At 38.7% G+C, this 23,830-nt stretch overlaps 1 protein-coding gene across 2 annotated transcripts in view; it reads right to left on the reverse strand.

Annotated features, from left to right (window-relative positions):
* LOC108783659 (proprotein convertase subtilisin/kexin type 5-like) overlaps window positions 1-23,830 on the reverse strand; it is an 89,033-nt gene that overhangs the window by 21,700 nt on the left and 43,503 nt on the right. Inside the window, exons 10-15 of one of the 2 annotated variants that reach the window (XM_018552273.1) lie at window positions 20,215-20,457; window positions 10,577-10,822; window positions 8,255-8,258; window positions 5,670-5,861; window positions 3,645-3,850; window positions 1,308-1,408 (exon numbers count right to left, since the gene is read on the reverse strand). In XM_018552273.1, the coding sequence (XP_018407775.1) occupies window positions 1,308-1,408; window positions 3,645-3,850; window positions 5,670-5,861; window positions 8,255-8,258; window positions 10,577-10,822; window positions 20,215-20,457 (992 nt within the window). Of the gene's footprint in view, window positions 1-1,307; window positions 1,409-3,644; window positions 3,851-5,669; window positions 5,866-8,254; window positions 8,259-10,576; window positions 10,823-20,214; window positions 20,458-23,830 lie in introns of both variants that reach the window. The other variant, XM_018552272.1, reaches the window with a different exon arrangement.

The following is a 23,830-nucleotide window of genomic DNA, read 5'->3' on the forward strand; positions in this document are numbered from 1 at the left end:
GAACATGCTGAGCATGTTCGGCCGACCCGAAGCCATATGAAGCACACCGATGTACGGCTGATTTCAGCCGATGTACGGCTGAAATCAGCCGTACCAGCCTGAAGTGAATAGCCGAACAGTGTTCAGGTCGGTCATTCACTCGGCTGCCTACGGCAGCTTAGGGAATAGACCCCCTAGTGTCATATTCAATTACATGTACATACCAAAAATGGTAATAGCACTTTAGATAGATCACAAGTAATCACAAGTATATGACTCAATGACTAAGGATGAGCAACTAATTTGCCCAGGTTCGATTAGCCAAGGGTTGGGTAAATCTTGTTTAAAATTCCCTGGACCCAAACTTAGCTGTGCATCCCATTGAAGATTATAGGTTGTGAACACTGTTAGTCAATGCTGGACATTTGTAGCACCAAGAGGCAACAAAAGGCATGGGAAGCTGGGCACTACCATGGGAGACATGTAACAAGGCCAACATTTTTTTTAAAATATTGTACAGTTGGGAGATGGTACTTTTTATGCAGCTTTGATGGTTAGAATTAAAGAACAGTATGATTTATTTTCACGGACAGCTCCAGTGGCAGCATACTCTGGCAGTGCATATTTTGGCTGTGGAATTGATTTTCTTCTAAAATAAGTTTAGTTTACATACCGCAGCAGCACCCCAATCCTATTAATTTCAGCTTAAAGAAAAGCTTGTATCAGGTAGTTTTATCAGCGACACGCGCTTTTCTTTATAAAGCACTAATAGAGTAACTTTGACCACCAGCTGACTTTGGCCAGTAGTTCATTAAGACTGTCCCTGTTCGATCTAATGCACAGCCATCTTGCTGCTGGTCAATTTCCAGCAAACTCTCATTAGGAAGCCACAGATTATAGTTTTTTAATGAACAAGACTGGGCCCAAATGTACTGGAGAAAAATAATGAAGGCAGGCGATTTACTACAAGAATCAATATACCACAGATGATATAGTATTGTAAAACTGGCCAGCAGCAAGACAACTTTAATGTGTAAGAATAGATCCAAATGTAGAACAAACAGTGTATAGGCAGGTGTTTTACTGCAAGATTTACAAGACTGAATATGATATAGTAGCATAAAAAATGCCCAAATGTACTAGAGACACAGGGAACAGGCTGGTAATAGAGAATCTGCCCATCAACCATGTGACCATGTGCCCATCAAGACAGTGATGTCAATATGCCCACTTTAACCCTGTGGTACTAGAGTTCTAGAATTACTATAGGGTGAGATGTAAGATATCAAATACAGTATATTTATTCGGCATATTCTGTATTTCCTTACATCATCATCTAGGTAGCGATGCTCCTCACACTGCGGATAACAGACTCCTCCTTTATGGCTGCTGCCTTTGTCACAAGTTGTACATGCTTGAACTGATGAATCTGTACAGAATATAGAAGTACATGTTAAAAGTCACAGCATATGAAATTCCAAACCATAGACTTGGAATATCCCGATTTCTATTTATGAATGGGCAAACTAAAAATTTTGAATAATGTTATTATCAGTTTATTGGTGATAATGCAACCTATCCACCTCATATTAGGGTCACAAATAAACATGACAGGTTTTATTTTTTTATTGCCCTGAATTGATTCCATTTTCCATTAAAAAAACCCTTTCTAGGATTACTAATAGGTGCCCAATCTCTTCTTTCTTGTACAGCCCTAGTATGAATGAGTCTCATAGGGATATAGTATAGTAATTGTAGAGTGAGATTCTGGGAAAATCACTTCAGTTGCTGACAATCCTAATGAGTTAATTAATTCGACAGAAAACATTAATGTAACAATGTTTTCTAAATGAATGAATTCCATAATAATAATTATTACAGCACAGAAATCTAAGAATCTTGTACTCCAGCTACTTTAGTAAATATCTGTGAGATTCAATCATAGTTGAACTCTAAACCCCAAAAACAAGCTGTGAGGTAGCTATACAGGATGGGGAGGATAGAAGTCCCTCTTGGAGTGGAGTCTCCCTTATTGGCAGTGACCTAAACCAAGCTATTTCTTGAAGGCGAACTCAGGGTAAATTTTTAAAAACCTTTGCAGTGGGTCTACCACCACACTGAAAGGTGCTCATTTAGCTTAAAGTGGCATTAAACCCTCAGATTTTTTAACATAAACCAATACTGTAATGTGTGCCTTACTGTAATCCATGGTTGTTTCCCTTCTCTATGCTGCTCTTCCTTTTAAATCTGTATCTGTTCTCATGCTGGGCAGAACATCTGTTTTGCAGCAGACTGCCTTGTCTCTGAAATGGCTACATGGTGTCTGTGTGTAGGTTTGCAACCTGAGCCAGCACTACAGGAAGAGGCACTCAGCTGCAAAGGGAAGTTCTCCCCAAGCATGAGAAGAGATACAGATTTAAAAGGAAGAGCAGCAAAGAGAAGGGAAACTACCATGGATTACAGCAAGGCACACATTACAGTATTGGTTTATGTTAAAAATCTGAGGGTTTAATGTCACTTTAAGAACTGAAAATAACAAAGTTATACTCACCTGAAGCTCTGAGCTGCACTGCTCTTAGACCGGTCCCTGGAATGTCTCTCCCCCTCCGCTGCAGCAGTCTAAGGTCCCTGAGTCATCATGTTCTATGTGCTGTGTATAGCACAAGAGGATATTCCATTGCTGCAGCTGAGGAGTAGACAAGCTGCAGGTACTGCTGTCACAGCCAGCTGGCTCGGAACATTGGGTATAACTTTGTTATTTTCATCCTTAGACCCAAACAAGCAGTTCATCCTTGCAGTGCTGGGGTAGCCCCACTGCAGGGGTTAATAAAAAAAGGATCCAGAGCTCTTCTTTAAGGTGCTGATAAAACCTAAACAGCGGTTAGACCATTTCTGTGTTAACAGTTGTTTCATGTATATATGATTAATATGCACAAGACTTTTGCTGTTCTACTCCAGAAAGGTAATTGTGCTAAAATGGAAGGACCCTTCAGTTCTACATATAAAGACATTCACTACTACTAATAATGAAATACTGCCTAAATAAAAACAACTCTATTAGCAGGGCCTGCCTTAATATATATATGGCAACATTTGGAGGCCTGGGAGGATAGCAGTCCTAACTTGTGGATAAGCTTTGTTCTGAATACATATCACATTTTGATGAATATGTGATAACTGTACTCCTACTTCTATCTTACCTATAGGAGATCTAGGGGGACCCAGAAGAGGACTGCTGTGTGTATGTGCTTTAATTGTCTTCTTTAGTGTTAAAAAATACAAACTATTCATTAATAAAACACCTTAAAAAAAGAGTAAGGGCTAGTTCACACCAAGTGTGGAGCAGATACAGAGCAGTTACAGAATGCATCACAAATGCATCCAATGTATTCCAATTATATCTTGGGCTCTAGTTCACACCACAGCGTCCAGTTCCAGAGCATGTGGAAAAACTGCAGCATGCTCTATTTTTTCTGCTCTGGAACACGTGCACACGTATCAAAAATGGGTGCAAACGCCCTGGAATGCACTGAAAGCCCATTTTAGGCTAAACAAAAAAAAAAAAGGCCCGGAACGTGGCAAAAACGCAGCAAAGCACACTGCACATCTGGTCTAGATTTGGTGTGAACAAGCCCTTAGAAGTCATAGTTTCTAGATTGTCTTACCATTACATGTTCTACAGCTTGGGTGACACTTTCTGCACTTCTTCCCATGCAAATAAAATCTCTCAGGGCAGTGACTGACACAATGAGTGGTTCCCTCCACCTGGAAAGTGTTTGATGGACATTCTAGACAGGAATCCAGGCCAGGCCCAGCACACAACTCGCATTGAGGATCGCACTTTTCACACTGATTGTTGCTCTTGTAGTATCTTATACAAAAAGAGAAGTGATACAATTTTTTGACTGTTAAATGAGAATTATATCCTAGATTATTTTATTGCACGTAGTATGTTAGCACACTGAACAAAAATGTCCCCCATGCCCTGTGATTGGCATGGATTGATTCAATTCTAACATCTAATGCCTCTAGTAGCACCTGTGTCCAGACGACAGACAGACCACAAACAGAAAAAAACTTTAAAGTAAGCCCTTCACTGACCTCTGTAGCCTGCATGAACTATGAAACAATGAATTCTAAAGTTTGCTCAAAAATCACAACATAGACTCTAAAGTTGCTTTTTAACAGCTTAGAAACACCGACTGTGTATTTTCATTACAGGAATGCCTTGATTCTGCTCTCCATCTAAAGTAAAGGACATTACAGCTAACATTTTAATGCCTCTGTTATGAACTGTGACAATGAAGCTCTCCACAATACCTATTGCCACACAGGTGAAGGAGGGCTTGTTTTAAAGTGCTTGTTCAGAATATGTAAATACTTGAGTGTGTATAGTATCAGCACATGTTCTCTTTAAGCTTCTCTAGAAATAAATACAATATCCAATTTATAAAACATCAGTTTAGTATGAAACATTCCAGATCCACGATAGTCTCTGCTAACGTGGAACATTCATATTTTATTTTAATGTAATATAACAAATCCCAGCAAATGCAGAAATTGTACCAGTTTATTCAGGTGAAACTCGAATAATTAGAATATCATGCAAAAGTAATTGCAGTAAGTGCTGCAAAAGGGGCCCAAACCAAGTACTGAGTACATATGCATGCTTGTACTTTTCAGAGGTCCGATATTGTTCTATGTACAATCCTTGTTTTATTGATTGCATGTAATAATCTACTTTTTTTGAGGTTGTGGATTTGGGGTTCTTGGGGTTTTCATGAGCTGCAAGCCATAATCATCACAATTATGACAAATCACGGCTTGAATTATCTTGCTTTGCATGTAATGAGTCTATCTCATATATTAGTTTCACCTTTTAAGTTGCATTAGTGAAATAAATGAACTTTGCACAATATTCTAATTATTCGAGTTTCACCTGTATGTAAGACACCCGAGGTAGAGAATGTTGAGGGCAATAAGAGCTTTTTTCTTTATCTGAAGTGTTGTATTTTATTACAGTCTGATATCATTATGTATGCTTTAATGAGATCATTTTGGAGGAGGAAATAGTTATGAGAAAAAGAGATGTAAGCTTCTCATATTCTGTATGGATTAGTTGAAAATATACTGCATGCTATAAATGAGATGCTGAAAACTTTATGGCTTTTCCCCAATGCTTTGATGTTTCTTCATTTCCTTTTTTTTCCCTGCTGTCACTCGAGGGGAAGCTGAATGTATTTCAGAATGTAAGCTGTAACATTAGAAATATTAGAACAGTAACTCTGTAGGTTCCTATGCATGTTCATTGATTGGGCCTGAAATTTAAAGTGACTCTGAGTTAAACTAGGACATGAACTAGTGCAGCAGCTGGTGATCTGTTATCTAGCTTCTTTCAGCCCCAAAGGTGATCATAATAGATGTATCATTTTTAGTTCTCAGATACCTATTTCCTGGCCAGAAATAAAAGCTTAGATAGATAGACAGACAGTGCTATACATATACAAGGAAACAGCAGGTAGTCATTTGATTAGAAAGCTCTATAATTACACAGCTATATATTTACAGTTGGGTGCTATTGAAATAAATATATATAATATATTTTTATTAAAAATAAAATTATAAATATAATTGTAGGTGCTTCATTGAGTAGCGTAGCAGTACACAAGATATCACAAGGATATATTTACCTAGGGGGACAATGTAGAATGCAAAGGTGAAGGAGCTTATAGTATCCAGATGCACACATGCCACAGTCTTTAGCTGAGCCTCCATTGCATGTTGTACATACTTGGTGGCAGCTGGAACAGAATCCAAGTATCATCCCATCCGCCTCCTCACTAGTGTTGTATGTCCCTTTGGGACATTGCGTTACACATGTTCTTTCTGTAACAAATTCATATAAGTGTGAAGCATAAATGTAGAACTATAGGCAACAATTAAAAATCAGAACCATAAACATACTTGGAATGTAAATCACATTTTATATTTTTTATTACATCATTTATGTAATAAATACCTGGTAATCGTGATATGACTTACAATTTGACAAACACATTTAACAGATGCAGAAAAGACACAACAAAACTATTGGCTCCAGTTCGAGAGTAGCATAATACAAAAAGGACTTTTAGACATTGATACAAAAATGTTTATTATTTGTGTATCATTCGGATGTAGATCCTCAAATCATCTCTGAATTGGTGCTGACACTGTCCTTCTTCTGGAGGGTGGCTCCTTTTGCTGCCCATGGTCTCTGTGTGTGTTGTAAAGTAGTCACCGCTCCAAGTTTGCTCCTGTGATAGACTATACCTTCAACACAAATAAGTAAACTAAGCGTGAGATTGTAGTCCATCACAGGAGCGAGCTTGGAGCGGTGGTTCCTCTTCAACACACGGTTATTTATGGAGTAGAATTTATGGAGTAGAAACACATTATTTCCTAAAAAATAGCCAATGTACCAATACAGCAAGGCAAATATACATTTTTAAATAACAACTACACAACATTTCCATTATCACCAAAGGCCAGTGAAAGCACTGTCACTGGACAGGGGGACAGCAGCTGATGGAGCTTAGTCATCAAGCCTGGGAAAGTCAAGTCCTAGTATCAAAACTAAATCAGGGAAGGCCACAGAAAAGGCTTTTGTGACTGATTAGGAAAGCAGCCCGGATTTTGTGATGTCTGCCTTTAGTTTAAAATTGAGTAAGGTTCACTTTAACTTGTGTTGCATTACGTGTGCCCATTTGTTTTAAACAGGTTTTTATTGCACAGCAATACTTGTTTCGATAGACCTGCAAGATTTTTCCACAAATAACAAATGGTTCAGATGTATGTGTGCGCTATAACACACCTGCATTGTGGGGTGCTGGCTAAGTGCATTGACATCCCTAAACATTGCACTTCATTCCACCTTTTACCATGTGACGCAGTAAAAATCTGTAAAAATGCACCTTTTATCACACATTATCATCATGCAGGAATGCTAATAGATTCCATGGAAGTGTAGCCAACTTCAATGAATGTGGCTGGAAAAGAAAACTACCATACCCAAAATTGGCCATAGGCGACACTTTAAAAGCTTTTACCGCTCATCAGTTTAGTGTTATCAGTGATTGATGGCCCTAGACGTATTGCTCTCACTGCGACGTTCGCGCCGATATGTAACAAGTGCAGCGTAATGGGTGCAATCGTCTTTTTTGCACGTATGCGCCCCCGATGCATGTTTGCATGCGTGTATGTATGGGTGGGGACTTAAAATTTTATTTTTGTAAATTCTTTTTTATGTGTAACGTAAAAATTTTTTTGGGGGGGCTTTTTTTTTCACTAAACTTTATTGCTATCACATAGGGGGGCTAATAAAACACCCCTATGTGATAGCAAAATATGTGACAGGTCCTCTTTATGGAGACATCAGGGGTCTCCAAGACCCCTAATGTCACCTAGGACCCTCCAAAAGAAGCTGATGAAGCACAGATCTACTCCATCAGCTTCTTTCCAGCTTCTGAAGCTGGAGAGTGACACAAGAATGCGGAAGTGATGTATTATACAACACTTTCACATTCTTGCAGAGGAGAGGGGACCGGAGGCAGCTCGTGTAATGATCTCCCTCTGATCCTCTGTGATACAGGCGACATGCTGATCCCAGGCTCGCACCGGGCAGAGCGGAGCCCGGGATCAGCGGGACAACGGCAGGGGGGAAGAGCTCCTGTTTTTTTTTACTACGGCTGGCCCGGAGGTAGTTAAAAAAAAAAGAAAACCGTACCTACTGTGAAACATGGAGTAGACTCAATTATGATTTCAGACTGCTTGCTGAATCTGACATGGGGTGCCTTCAATCTGTGCAGTTCAATAAACATCCAAGCCCATCGCACTCCTGACTGGATGAAAAGCCCCAGAAAATATAGGGTGGGTGCTTAAAGGGGCAGCGGATGCCTCCGCAAAATAAATCCAAGTAAAAAGAAGTCACTAGCATTCCAGAGTGTGTCATGGTCAATATTTATTGACTTCTATAGTGTCACATCATCATAGGCAACGTTTCAAAATTACAAGGTCCCTTCCTCAGGCAAAACCATATACTATCATATCACTGACTATTATATACACTGGGCATATATTGCATGCATTTGTATATGTGTGGTCCTGTTTTTGCACTAATGCCATTATAACCCAGATCCCATTTGTACATTCGGATGTGCTGGTTTACTGGCATATTGGAGACTGATCTTGTTTTGTACATTGTTGGACAGAATTACCTTTAGGTGATCTTTAAAACTGCTCTAACTCACCATAAAATAACATTTAGGCATCTTTAATATAGTATGTGAAATAAAAGTCATTTGTGTAGAAATATAACAAATACTCAAATACTCTGTATTGTATACTGTGTATAGTTACTAAAATGTAAATGTGACTTGTTCCTTGGGTAATTTCATATGCTTTTATAACACTGTATATCACTGTGCTAATATATGATATGTCCATTTACAGTCTATGCGGGGCATTTTTATTTGAAGCCAACTTATTATACATTTAAAAAAACATTCACTGAGGTTTTTGCATTTTTTTGGTACTTTTCACATATGTTGATGTACCATCAGTTGTATTGCATTAACATAAACAGCCAGTAGGCTGCACTGTTGAATGTACTTATGCTTGACAAGGTATTGAATGCTATAGAGTATAATCACTAACAATAAACAATGTAATAGTGTTACTTGTACAAATTACTTTGTATGGATACACTTAACATGACAAAATATATCTGATGCTTTGCATTATATAATGGGAATGCTCATTTATTTTATTGAAGAAACTTAACACCCTTATAACTTTAAACTTGCATTTTCTTTTTCTGGATCCAACACTGATTTAGGATTCAAGGCCAAGTTTTTTTAATTCAATTTGATGTACATGTGTCTTTTTGCAACATGAATTAACATTTTATTATACATAAAGAATAATTCAGAAGTGCAAGTATATTGTATACTAATGTAACAATTTAAAGAAGGGATGTTCAGATACCAAGTACCATACTCGGTACAAGTACATGTACAGATGCTTTTCCAGCTCCAGGACTAGACTAGAGAAAAATTCAAAATTTAGGAGGCAGCTGTCATTTTTAAGGAGCATACGGAGCTCCTGGGATTTGTATATCCCTATTTTAATGCATTTCTTTTTTTTAAAATATATATATAAGGGATGCACCAATACCCCTTTTTCAAGTACACGTATTGATACTTGTCCAAGTACTCACAGATACAAGTACTAAAACATTTTTGTTTATTGCCATGGGACAGTTTTTCTAAAACAATATTGACTAATGATTTCAGAACAGTGGTGGAGAGCCAGAACTAGGTCCAAGCTGAAACCGCTGCAACCCTGGTAGTTCTCGTGAAAATGCCAAGTATCGGCACTGGTATCTGGACATCCCTAATTTAAAGTTATACTCCAGGCTGGCCAGAAAAACCTCAAATCCATGCATAATACAATGGTTTTTTGCTCAGGGGGATATAATAGAGAGGAGTGCTTAAAGTATCCTCCAGTCCCAAGACAGCTGGCCCTCCATCCTTCTTCTCTACCCCATCACGAACAAGGCAGGACCAGCACTAGGATTTATAAGGAATTTTATTTTAGAGAACCCAGACAAGGGTGGAAGGTGAACAGAAGAGGTCCTGAATGGCGAACTGGGTCAGTTTGGGTCATTGGTGTAGACTGAATCATCTCTGCAGACACTGACAGCTGACATACAAGCCATGCCATCTTGTCTAGCTACTATAAAGAACTTGCACCTTTTACAGAGAAGTTCACAAAACTTCCAATATAGCAACACAGTTAAAGTGATATTAAAGCTATGGCAAATGCCGATTAAATCACTTACAATGGATGCTGCTCCTTGATAGTTAAACATTTTAGTTCCTGCGGAATCAGCTGGTCCTCTGAGCACTGGCCCCAATATCCTGTTTTACCGTGTTAAGACCTATGAGACTGTCCTTGTGTGTCTCCACAGACACAGCAGGGTAAGCCACTCTCCTGCTCCTACTTCTTCCCTCCCCCCCTTCGTTAAGCTAGTAGATGGGCGGCTGCTGGAAACGACTCTGTCCCTTGTGATCTTGTACTGGAGTTGGAGCCAGCTGTTCAAAAACACGATGACTAAGTAAGTTCGTGGGCAAAAAATTAAGAAATACATTGCTGAGCAATGTGTATTTGTTTTATCTGGAGTTATTATTGAACTTTATGAGTTTAATACTACTTTAAGTTAGGACACCTTTTAACAAAGAAAAAAATAAGAAAAAAAACAAAACAAGAAAAATGAGACAAAACAAACGCGGCTGTGCACTATGCATCAATTAGAAAAACTGGAAACATCAGTAAGTAGAACAAATGTAAGAGCGACTTTACTGGATTTGTGGCAAGATGTCACTTTTTCAAGAGTAAAGCATGCACTGATATTATTCATGGGGATGTACATATATATTCTTTGTATATAGCTCAGGTTTTTGATACTTTCTTCTTCTTAACTGAATAATAGTAATAAAACAATTAAAAAATTTAAGAATAATTTAATGTATTGATACAGCAATAAACTGGTACTTACGGTATAGATAGAAGGGTACAGAACATGTTAGACAATCTCTAGGATACGGGCCATCACATGAGTCACATGTGTTATCGCATGAGCTGCAAGTGAATGAATCATCTTCAAGAAAAGTCCTAGGAGGGCAATTCCCTTCTCCTTTTACTCCACACATGTGGCTTTGCTGGTCAAACATGAGACGGTCTTGGCACTGGGTACAATCTGTTGGTTCTGGGCCTGAGCACTGGGCACACGTCATATGACACTCTAACGGAAAAAAAAATAATACACAAACCACTTGGAAGACTTTGAAATGAAAAATGCATAAACTATTTATTATCTTTACCTTAAATAGTATACTTTTTTTCATGCAAGTTATACATTTTCTTAATCAAATTCAAATTTCTGAAACATTGTTCTTTTAACACTGAATTTCTAAATGTTGCCTAGGAATTTCTATATTTAAGAAGTGACAGACACAATGCTTAGTCTGTCGGACAGGTTGACATCTCATTGTAAAGTGCTGCATGTCATACATAGAACTTTCTATTTTATGCCACACAAGCTGTCTTTCAATAAAACACATTAGTCATCTAAACTTAAGTGTGACAAGAACATTGTGACTGGTTGTAGCTAATACTGAACTACAGAAAAAATATACAGATTAACAAACAATAATTAATATAATACTTTTGCATTCAATTTATGAATCACATGCTTTTCACATTTATACAGTACACGCTTGCTCTTCCATAATTTTATAATTATTTTTTTAAATAGAGATTGGCATATTAGTCACTAGAGGGACATTTAAAAGAGAACTATGAACTATGGTGTAAATGTTTTTCCCCATAGTTCTTTTCTCTTAAGGGTCACGGGAGGACATATACTAACTTCCTCCCGTGACCCAAAGCTCAGTATATAGCGAGCTACAGCTCGCGGTATACTGAGACTGCCGCAGCCGGGACGGATCCTGACATTACTGTCGAGATCCACCCAGCTGCTTGAGTGACAGCTGGCTCCGCTTATCTAGAGGAAGAGCCAGATGTACCCGCCCCCTACCTCATCTGTTTCTCCAGTCAGCGCTGGAGGATCGGGGAGGGGAGGAATCCCTGCTGGGAGCCGTGACTGACAGTTACGGCTCTCTGCAGGGAGATGATCGAGAAGTGAGCGAGTGACAGTATGCGTTCGCTCACTTCCCGATCTATTAAGCTGACGTGTAAATGTTTAATTGTCACACCTCGGCTCGAACTAGGAGGATGAGTAATTTTCACTCACCTCCTAGTTTTCCTTTAATGCAATCAGCTTTGTTGTTGAGAAAGGATTTCAGCCTTAATTTTAGGATATAATGAAAAGTATGAAAAGAGGCAGAACTGAGTGATTTAGGGGCAGAGAAAAATAATTCAGGGCTGGTGTGCTGCTTGTTGTGTGTGTGGCAAAATAACCATGTGAAGAATCTTGAAGCCAAATATTTTCTCCATAAATGACCACTCTCAATGCATATTTTTGTTTTACTGTTGTAGCATAGCAACAAATACTATTTGTGTTATTTGTCTTTTTACCACTAAATCTTCTTTCTTTATTTTGATCATGCATCCAATTAAATAAAAGGTTTTGCTCTACTTCTCTTTTAATTAGTTATCTGTTATCCATTGCAGCTGGCCTTGTGTAGCTCACAGGGCAGCCCGCCTTGTGTGCATGTAACTTCCTCTTCTCTGTTTACTTGGTGCATCACCTTTTAGTTTCCAAGGTTTGAATCTGATTGATGAATGGAAGAATTTTGTTAGTGTTGACATTTTCTGTTTTAGAGCCCTTTCATACAGGCTTTCTCATTTTTTCTGGTTGACCTGATCGGAAGTCCAATGCTAGTCTATGAGCAGCCAGATATAAATGGATGTGCGTTAGTTTACACCCGGTTACCCGCGGCTCCGGGCCAGGTCCAGAACACAAAAATAGGATCAGAGTTCCTTTTAACCGGGCCTGATTGTGCCAGGTCAGGGCTAATCTGATGTAAAAGTCAATTTACATTCGATTCCCCATAGACCAACATGGGTACGGCAATTACATTTTTTTCCTCCATCGCAAGTGCTGTATCAGTATTAAGGTAGCCATGTTTTTGGATTTATTTAAAAGCAAAATTGCATATGCTTTACACCCAGCATGCAGCAGTTTTTCCTGAGCAGATGGTTCCAAGTTCAGCTTCTGAGGATAATTCACCTCTCTTTTATTATTATTTTTATTATTGTTATATTTTTGTAAGCAGTGAATGTGACATTTATATCATTATATATATATCAGTGCATTTTAAACAGGAAATCAGTAATAACATTTGTATATCTATTTGTTTGCTGCTAAAAATAATTTTTTGTTTAGGTATAGTCTGCACTTTGTTATTTATTTTGCCTGTGCATGACCTCCAAGTGACTTTTGAGTATGGACTTAGTCACCTATGCACCTGTGAAGCTTAGCTATGTACGAAGTTCATTTATTCACTTGCTAAGTAACAATTTGCCTTTCTGCTGTAGCCAGGTGCTTCTTCTGAGAAGGTGGCATTTGATGTGCTACAGTAGAACCTGTTATTTCCCTCTTGCTGTCCATTCTTGCAAGTTCCTCTTCAGTGGAGCTCATAAAAGAGCCATTCATCGAGGGTAATGAATGACTGCACCGTTTTCCTTGCAACTTGCCTTTCTGGCCAGCGATCTATGGCTGTACTGTGTGCCAGACAAGCAGTGCAAGGAAGTGTGAATTTCCTTCTGAGACCCCATTATTATTCTTTCCGTCAAAAGACTTTTTTGACCTTTTAAATTATGTATTTTCTATGTTCTTTGCCGCTTTCTCACCACGTTTTTATACCCTAAAAATTTGATGTTTTTGCCTGATAAATATTGACGATCTCCATTAAGCCTTATTAGTATGTGAAATTTGCATATAAAATTTGCTCCAGTATAATTTTAGGGGGAAAAAATCTGAGATTTCCTGTTAAACAATTTTTGTTTTATGGTGATGTTTTAGTTTTACCTAGCATATACATGATTCTTAGCTCCTGTGTGTAGCATTTATTCTCCTCAGCATGATATAGCTGAGCAGGTGTATATTAGGAAAACAGCTTTAGTTATTCTACTCTTTCTGTTCTGCTCAAACTTACAGGCAATAAACCTGATGTAGAGGAGGGCGTAAACTCAAACACAACATGTTTGAAGATGTCAGGTCTTCAGTTGTTTATTAGCAGCTGATTCATTACATTAAGAAAATGAGTTGTAAATGATAATGGTTTCACTGTAATGTTGCTTTTCAATTAGATTTGCAGTTAGTTAAAGAGACTGTATCATGAAATTAAAAGAAACAAAAAACAAATTTGCTGCTGCAGCCTCCCAAACCTTCCTGTCATGACCGAATGTCAGTCCATTTTCACAGACAAAGCTCTGACATTTCTGAATAAAACCCTTGCCCCCTTCGCATTCCCGATTGTCCCAACACTATGGTGGTAGCCTCAGCGGCCAATGCTGAAGCTTTCATCAGAATGACCATCATGTGGCCATGACAGGAAAGTTTATGAGGCTGTGTAGCAGTTGTGGGTTTTTATATGACAGAGTACCAGTTGCTGCTACTTTTATGCCTAGCCTTTGTTGACATATTTCATTGTCAAAATGCAGTATGTGATTGGGACTTGTGGAGAGATTCAGTACAAGCCTACCTGTTAGGAGAAATTCATGGATCAACAGGCCTCTTTCACAATAAATTATTAAGATGTGCATTTGAGGACTTTCAGTAATACCCAAGATAGGGCTAGATATCAGTCAAGTGAGGCTTGAAGAGCAGACAACTTATATGGTGGAGCACTGTTTTTGTTACACGTTTCCATGCACCAGAAGATCTGTGAATACGGTTTTACCATTGATAATGGAATATAAGCCGGGTGAATGATTTATGATGGACAACAGAGTTTAAAATCATGTATATTATATGCAATAGACATGTAGTTATATTTAATAGATACCTTGCCAGGGGTAGTTTTTTGTGTTTTTAAAAGTGTATGTCCTTCATTTGTACCAGAAGTGGACCAGGAAGTAGATGAACTCTATTTGTAAGTAAATGAAAAACAAGTTTGTTTAACTAATGAATGTAAGATGATTTTAAATCAGCATGCAGAGCTGCATGCTGATGTGATTTTTAGTGAAACAGGGTAAAGGTCCGAAAGGATGGGCAGCCATTAAACGCCTAACTGCTTGCACCCTCTGCTGGAACAACAGGAATATTACTACTGGCAAGTTCTACAAGTTCTTACTGTCCTGAACTGTTTGATGGGATAGACAGACAGACATAGAGATAGACATAGATACATAGATAGATAGATAGAATTCTGAGATGTTCTCTTATAGCTTTACCTGCATAGATTTTGAACTTAAAAATAAATAAAATCTTGTGGACAGGTATAAATTCTTTAAATGTAATGCCGTTTAGTTCAGCCTTGATCCTAGAAGCATTGACCTTTTACATATTACCACAGCAGAATGTCTTATGTTTTACTGAAATAAGTGGCATGAGTACATGTAGCTGGTCTTACCACCTAACTGTTTATGACCAGAAGTAATGAGAGGACAAGCAGAGCACTTAAACTCGCCTAGTACGGTAATTATAGTGTAAGGTATTGAAAGTTATTTCAATGTATTTTTAGGCATAAGCAAATGTAGCTCATAGATGTGAATTCAATACTTTTTTTGCAAATAAAGTTTCTGTGCAGCCTTGAAATTTAAACAAAGTGACACATGGTATTTACAGCCAGGCAAGAGTTGGCTTAAAGTGACACTAAACTCAGAAGTAAAATCTTAAAAACGCAGTCAAGTACCCTATAAAAAACATTTTTACCTTATTTGTGTACCACTCAGCTGTTGATCCTCAAATCATCTCTGATTTGGGGCTGACACTGTCCTTCTTTCTGGAGGGTGGTTACTTTTGTTCCCCATGGTCCCTGTGTATGTTGTAAAGTAGCCACTGCTCCAAGTTCACTGCCATGATATTGTACAATCTCTATACATATTAGTAAACTAAACCTGAGGTTGTAGTCCATCACAGGAGCAAGCTTGGAGTGGTGGCAAATTTACAATACACAGGAACCATGAGGAACAAAAGTAGCCACCTTCCAGAAGGAAGGACAGTGTCAGCACCAATTCAGAGATGGTTTGAGGATCTACAGCCGAGTGATACACAAATAAGGTACATTTCTGTTAATAGTTAGATTACTTAAATGCATTTTTAAGATTTACCTCCTGAGTTTAGTGTCTTTTTAAATGTGGTTAAAGGAGAATTATGGGGTGAGTGAAAAACACTCATCCCCATAATTCAAGCCGACCTGTGACAAAGAAGCTGTCACAGGTCGGCTCTATTGATCGGAAAATCAGTGAACACACACAGCTGATCGATGGCTTCCCGATCCCCTCCCTGCAGAGAGGGGTGACTGTCAGTCACCGCTCACCGCAGAGATTCGCCCCCTCCCCTCTTTGTTTCTCCAGCGATGACCGGAGGAACAGATGGGGTAAGTGGCAGGCACAGCTGGCTCTGCCTCAATCAGCCAGCTGTGTGGATCTCAACAGTATTGTCAGGATCCATCCCAGCTGTCAGGATATAGCGTACAATAGCCCACTATATACTGAGTTTTGGGTCACCGGAGGACACAGTATATGTCCTCCTGTGACCCTGAGCAGAACTAGCAAAAAAGGTTACCCCATAGTTCTCCTTTAAGAACTATGGGGTTTTAAACACATTCTCAAAGCATGTACACTCTTTATGGTTACTTGAAGAGGTTGTAATGGCATGATTGAAAATATCCATATTATGACATGCTTTTTAAAAAGTTGAACATTTTTCTGTTTTATAATTGTTTGTATTTTTTTAGAGTAGCAAATAAAATGCTATATTGGTTTAGTATGACTTATATTTAAACTGGTGGTGTGATACAAGCCATGCTACTTCCGACCTACTGGATATTTTCAATCATGCCCTTATAACCTCTTCCAGTAACCATAAAGAGTGTACATGCTTTGAGAATGTGTTTAGAAAAGCCATAATGAAACAGGAAGAGTGTGGCTACATTTTTAGGGCAGATTCACATAGAGGCATTGTTGTTTGGTAACAGCCAATTTAAAATGAATCTGCTGACTCAACGCAACCTGTGTTGATGTGTAAATCCAGCACAACATGCTACACAGAAAAATCATGATGAGAAAAAACCTTCTGAGGCTTAAACAAAACTTGAACAAAAAGTCACAACTAACAACATTTTCCCACACGCAGATGATGGCAATGTGGACTAATTTAGAAAGAAAAAAGTCATATTGTTAAGGTGCCCATACACCTGACGATTATCGTATGATAATCGCGAGTGATCCCGCGATCGTACGATAATCGGCAGGTGTATGGGCAGCATGCGACCGCATTTACTGTACGGTCGCACAACTTTCGTTTTACGAGCATGCTAGAATGGTAGCACGATCGCAGGACGAAAGCCGCACGGGCCGATGTGCGCAAGCGCACACTGCCCGCTCAGCATTGCAATCATCGGCAAGCCCTCCCCTCAGCGGGGAGGGCTTGCGATGATCGCAAGTACGATCTGCCTGTCCAAGATGGGCATGTCGTACAAAATTTTTATCACCTTACAACCATCGCACAACGAAAGCTTTAAAGTCTTTCTAAAGTCTTTCTAAAGTTAAAGCTTGTTTTCCCCTTCCATTGGGGAGATATTCCTTCACTTTCTGTAGAGTAGACACAATAGGAAATAAGAGGAAATCTCTCCAAAGTGAAAGGAATTCTCCTTTAGACAGTTGTCACTGGCAGATTTCCTTTCTATTTCTCTTCAGTGACAATTTAAAATGTTGGATGTTCCCTCACTTTTAGTCCCGAACAAACAGAGATTATGAATCTCCTCAGTAGGGAAAAAGACAGCAATAATAACTGGATAGGTTTTCTAACACTTCCCTATTTTATCCAAAACTGAAAAAAAATGTTTTGGCCTTTGTTACACTCTAAGGAAACCATATTGCATTTCTAATGCATTTATCCCTAAAAATATACCCAGGGGTGGATTCAAACTTCACACCTGTAATTAGAGTAACATGATTATGAGGTATACTCATAAACTAATTCCAAATCTATAAGGGAGCATATTCCTTTGAAAAGATGTCTGCTGACTTCAGAGAGCTGTTAGAAAGAAAAATAACCACATGGTAGGTGTCTTGAATTTTATATATCCACAGTTAAAATGAAATGAAAAGCAATGCCACAATTATATGCATCTCATTACAGATGGGGAATTAATTAACTTCTTTGTAAATCTCCAATAGTACCACCTACATATTGTTGCGGGAGCATGGGAATAGAAAGCTACTGAGTTGTTTTGTTTCACATTCACAAATTGTCATTATCATAATTAAAAAGTCCCTTTGGCTTCCCTAGGTAATCTTTTTATAGCATAAATTGCATTTCTTAAGACAAGGCCCCCAGAAAGCAATTAATAGGGGAAAATATCATTTTGAAATCGAAAAAATACTCTTGTGGTAAGTTTCCTTTTGGAAGCAGCACAAAGTACACTTTTATTTCAATAGAGCATAGTTAAAGCTTTCTGATTTCTGTAATAGAAACACCATCATTGTTCTTTGCACTGCCTCAAAGAATAAACCTAATATGTTTAGTAGTAGTAGGTGTAACGCATCTGCCCTAGGTGGCGTTCCAAAGGGAGTTTTGTATATTTGTCCACTGTGATTTTTTCCAGCCAAGTTGGATACAATCTTGGGTTTAGGAGTTCCCTTCTGAAAGTGTGTTCCAGCAGTGTTCAAGAGTATTTGCCACTGGGTGTCCACCTTGGGCTCAAAAACAGCAAAGCATACACAAAAACCCTTACTGCCAGACAAATTCTGAATCTGATATTGCTGGGTATGCAAGGTAATTACTAAAGTGGCTGTAAAAGAGAGAAATCTTCAACTAACGAAACAACTAACCTTATTCATCCTAATCCTCCCCTGCTCTTTGCAAATAAAGTCTTCATAAGATATCTGGTGACTGATGCCACTCATTATTAATGAACTGAGAGTAACCAATTACCTGTGCTACTGCTATGTATTAAAAACAATTAACTTTAAAGGCTACAGCACCTTTTAGTGATATACATTTAAAAAAATAACAGGAAATCTTTTTAATATTATAAAGATTATGAATCATTATAATAGATGATCAATGCTTATACATTGCATAATCTGCCCCTTAGATTATCAGTGTAACTAAGATTGGCGCCAGAACCTTGGTCAAATTTGTGACGGAGAATTGTCTCCCGATAGAATCACTGCTGTAACAATCTCTGTATCCAGATTCTTAATCTCCGTCATATGATTTGTGTCAGTTGAGTCATTCAAACGAAGCTCTTCACTACTTAGTAGGAACTTGTTATTCTTAGTTTTGACGCCAATGCCAGTTAGCAGACCTTTCTCTGGCACTGCTTCTGTTCCTTCTTGAATAACATTCCATTCCACCCATTCAATTTCTCTAGACCAAAGGAACTAGACCTATACTGCAAGTGCCAGGAGCTGGCAGAACGTGCTGCTATGTTGGTTTGTGGCAGAAGAAGGAGATTAAGGCGTATATCCAGAACATGCAATTATTTACTTGTTGTAATATTATTACAAAGGGCAAGAGTAAGCAAAATTAAGAGAGTACCCTGTTCATCCCATTACCTGCAAGGCTCTACTGACCTACAACAACTTGCCTTCCTTAAAAGCAACCTGTGCATTACAGGCAATGCCATTCAATCTCCTTTATTTCATTTCTATAAAGATGCAAGCAAAGTGTTTTTAAAAAAAAAAAACTATTTTATACAAAATTACAGATAACTTTTATTAGCATAGGATTAGAATTAATTCTGGCCAACAAGCATATTTTTAAAGGGTAATTCAACCATACCAGGTGAATTTGGGAAAATGGAATTACTCCCTCCAATCTGACCCCCTCTCCCCCCATACTTACCTTTGGCCAAACCCTCCTTCCCCTCCACTGGAGCTGGTGTACTATCCGTACTCGATACATGGCAGCGCAACCCCAAGCTCTGTAATTTTAATTTCGCTCTCAAATGGTGAGCACTCATTGGTCGGCGTGGTCAGAAGTGCTTTTCATTGGCCTGACCGCGCTGACCATTGAGTGCTCGCCATTTGCTAGTGAAATTCAAAATACAGAGTGCAGGGCTGCCTTGTACACTAGCACTGGCGGAAGGGAAGGAGCGTTCAGCCAAAGGTAAGAAGCAGGGGGAGGGAGGGGGCTAGATTAGAGGGGTTAATTAGATTACAGGGGGAGACAAATTACAATCACTTAACAGATGGAACATATGGCAGGCTATGGAGTAAGCTACATAGGTAGCATGCAATAATGAACAATCTTGCATGGTCGAACAATCCTCCAGTAGCTATGCTACTTGCATAGTTAATTCCATAGGGAACCATTTGATCTGTTTGGCAATCAGTTACTACACCTAGGGATTACATTTGCCCTCATATTTTAACCCTTACTAAGCTGCCCCTAATTTTAACAGAGTGCTTATATTATAGGGATCCCAATATGGCACTTGTACTATATTTCATATACAAATGTTAACATGAAAATAACGAGGAAAGCTCTCATACCTTGACATTCCCTGACTTCGCCGTTATAGAAAGTTCCATTGGGACAGCTGGTCAGGCACCTGCCTTGGTACAGCTTGGAGCTGGTGGGAGAACACGTCTCACAGTCATCCTCTGCTGGCCCTGAGCATGTTTCACAGCTGATGTGGCAGGAAACACATCTTCCAGCATCAAGATCCTCATAGTAACCATCAGGGCATGTTGCCTTGCAGGTGCCATTGAAGAGAAGATATAAGTAACTGCATTCTTTCAAGAGGAAACAGAGAAAACAGTTAGAGCTGTGCCAGTATGACAGTTCTTCATAAATAATTTCAGCTCTTATGGGTTTTGCTTTCATTATGTGCTTTGCACTTTGTCTGCTCTCTGTAAGCTGATCTTAGCATTTGTCAAGAAAGAGTTTTTGCTAGAATGATTTCTTATCCACTCTCTTAATACTGGGCAAATACCCTTTTCCTATCAAATGCATTTGTTATATTAGATGTAGAAATGACACCAATGATAACATCACAATCAATTGTATTGTGGTATTATATGAGCTCTGCAATTGCTAATGCACTTTAGAGACATCACCTTAAACCACACATTGAGTCCTGCCTGCCTTCTGCCATTTGCCTGCCGTTTGTCTGATTTGCTCGACAACTCCATTATTAAAGAAAAAAACATTTTACATGCTCCAGGAACTTCTCAAATTCAGGCTTGAGCTGTATGCTAATGTCAAGTTCTAAGAAAAGACTCCTTCCCTTGAGCCTTCCTATAATTCAAGGAGCAGCAGACAGAGACTGCTACAGCCGTGTACACGTGCACCTCTGCCAGTATTCTTAGAGCTTAGAGATATGTCTAAGCAGTGCAGCAGACACATAGGGCTGCATACAAAGCAGGAATAACTTATCTGTCAAATGGAGCAATTGTTTGTGGGAAGTTAAGGGCTCCAGAATACCCAAGAGGTAGGCAAGCCTTGTATTTATGTCTTTGGGTCCCTCAAGTAACTCAGAGACATTTTATGAGAAAATAAATGTGGATGCTCTTCTACATTTTTCCAGACAAAAGGTTTTCTACACAAAACCCAGACAACATGGGTTGTTACTATATTATATGCTTATTTAGCTATCTGGTCTCCTGAAGGCAAGGATGTCCCTTAAAAGGAACCTATTAGGACAGAATGGGAGCTGCCATTGCTGACTTATTGTTGAAAATGCATTTCCTGAGACGTTCAACCTAAGCCTAGCTTCACTACCTAGTGAGTCATTAACCTCCAGTTATGCAGGACAGGAGTTCACGCCTTCGGAACTGTTCTGGCATAAAGCTTGTTCTAATGCAGTGACTAATCTAGTGCAGTGACAAATGGATGACCACATGGAGGCTCAGAAACATGAATTGTGGAATTTACAAATCTGAAAACAGTCATTTGGCTTGAGATACAGAGAATAATATTAGTTAACATTCAAAAATCTTACTCTGATTAAATGAAATGTAAATGGTTCAAATCTACAAAAATAAAATTATAAATCACATGCAAAATGGATTTAGGGAGGTAAGTATACAGTTGAATAACCTGAGCCAAAGCACATTTTTTATTTTTTATTTGTGCTCTCTACATTAAAGAACTAGTCCACTCAAACCCAATATTTTTGCTTTAAATAGATACTGGTAACTCAGATACCTACAAGCTTTTTATTACTCAGGGGATATCTGGTGGTGGGATATCTGCACTTAATTTCCGTAGTCTGGTCAACAGCCATAGTCATTGTATGAGGGTATCATTCTTTCAGCTGAATTTAAAAAATTTTAAGTTATGAATAGGTATCAGTAAAGTCTCTCACTCTCCTATCTGCCAATCTGTTGCACACGCTACCCTTACGCCTCTCTGCCATGGTATCAACAACCACATAAAGTGGTGAAATAGTGGTAAAAAAATTCTCTATTTTAACATAAAATTGGTTTAAAGTCCCAGTTGCTGATAATAATAAATGGGACATGATGCTAAGACCCACCCACTAGACCAATTTATATTTAGTACTGCCTGCCTGCCTCCATAAAACTGGATGTCGACCAAATTTAAACATCTATTATTTGTTTAGCAGAGGCTATTTAAAGGACTGAGGTTGTGGAGGTTGCGGCAAAAAATGCTACCTGTCAGATTAGCATACCATATGGAATCCAGTTAGTTGGTGGATTAAACGCCAAATACCATTTTTTGAAGGACTGACTTTTTCATTAACCACCCCTGATTCTGATGAACCCCTCCTAAAATAGAGTTCCAAGTGACTGGCGGAGGGCTACGGTAGTTCCAATTTTCAAAAAGGGGGCAAAATGCCAACCTGGGAATTACAGGCCAGTTAGTCTTACATCAGTAGTGTGCAAACTGCTAGAGGGAAGCTTGTTAACGTCTGTTACATCCCACTATTGTTTATATGTAAACTATGGACTAAGGCTAGACTTAGACAGGCAGGTATCTCAGAGGGAATGACGGGAAGGGAGCATCTGCCAAAAAGCATGTGGCTGGAGTGCTTTTACCTATCCCAGACCACTTGTGACAGTAGGTGTGTATGTTACTATTCTCCTTCCATGTTTACCACTGAAAGCAAATTGGATAATCTCCATACGTGGTAATAAACCTCTGATGGTTGGTGCTTATTTTAGACCTCTGTGGATGTCATAACAGGCCTGACAGTTGCAAGTGATACTTGAATTGAAAGCATAGCTTCAAAAAACTGCCCCAAGTGTGGCCACCGTAGATAGTGGTGATAAAAGTGTGCAATTAAAAATATTGGACAAGCTAGTTGAAGCTCAAATTGGCCTTTTTAAGTGACTGGCATGTCGTGCTTATAAAATGCTTTAGTCCTGATACAACTAGGAACATGCAGCACAAGTGACCTATCAGTGTTGGAACAATTGAAGTTAGAAGTAGATATAGGATTTCTTTATTAACTTTAAACAATTTTGTTAGTTACATAGTAGTAACATAGTTACGTAGTAGGTGAAGTTGAATAAAGACACAGGTTCATCAGGTTCAACCTATATAGTGTGTGTATGTGTTTGTGTATGTGTATAGTGCCAGCAATTCTCAAAATCCTGTATATTCTGTAAACTGAGGAAGCTGGTAATATTTTCTGCTGATACAGCTGTCTACGGTAGTAAATTGTACATTTTTACCGCTCTCACAGTAAAGAATACCTTGCACAGTTTGACATAATACCGCATCCCCTCCAATTTTTTTGTTCTACCCTCTCGTCTTCCTCAAACTTTTTTGGTTAAATAGTGTATTCCTAATACTGCCATCCCCATTGATGCGTTTGCAGATTGCAATCACATCACCCCTTAAGTGTCTCTAAGGAGAAAAAACATTATTTTTGTAGTCAATCTTGATAACTCAGACCCTTCACAGTTAATGATGCTGATTTCCACAGTTTTCTCTAGTAAAAAAATATAAGCAAAGTTGTCATCAATCTTAATTATTTAGAAGTAGTGCTAGCTAAGAGCAGGTTTTTGTTAGCCATTTTTCTGACCCTCTGAAACTAGTCACACATTGTTATTCAGGACTCTCTAAGGAAGCCACCTGCTTACCAATGGCAGTGACGTAAAGGAGAACTATGGGGTTAAGGCTTTTCCCCATAGTTCT

This window comes from Nanorana parkeri, unplaced genomic scaffold (genome assembly GCF_000935625.1).
Source record: "Nanorana parkeri isolate BGI_ZX_2015 unplaced genomic scaffold, ASM93562v1 scaffold82, whole genome shotgun sequence".
Classification (NCBI taxonomy): Eukaryota; Metazoa; Chordata; class Amphibia; order Anura; family Dicroglossidae; genus Nanorana; species Nanorana parkeri.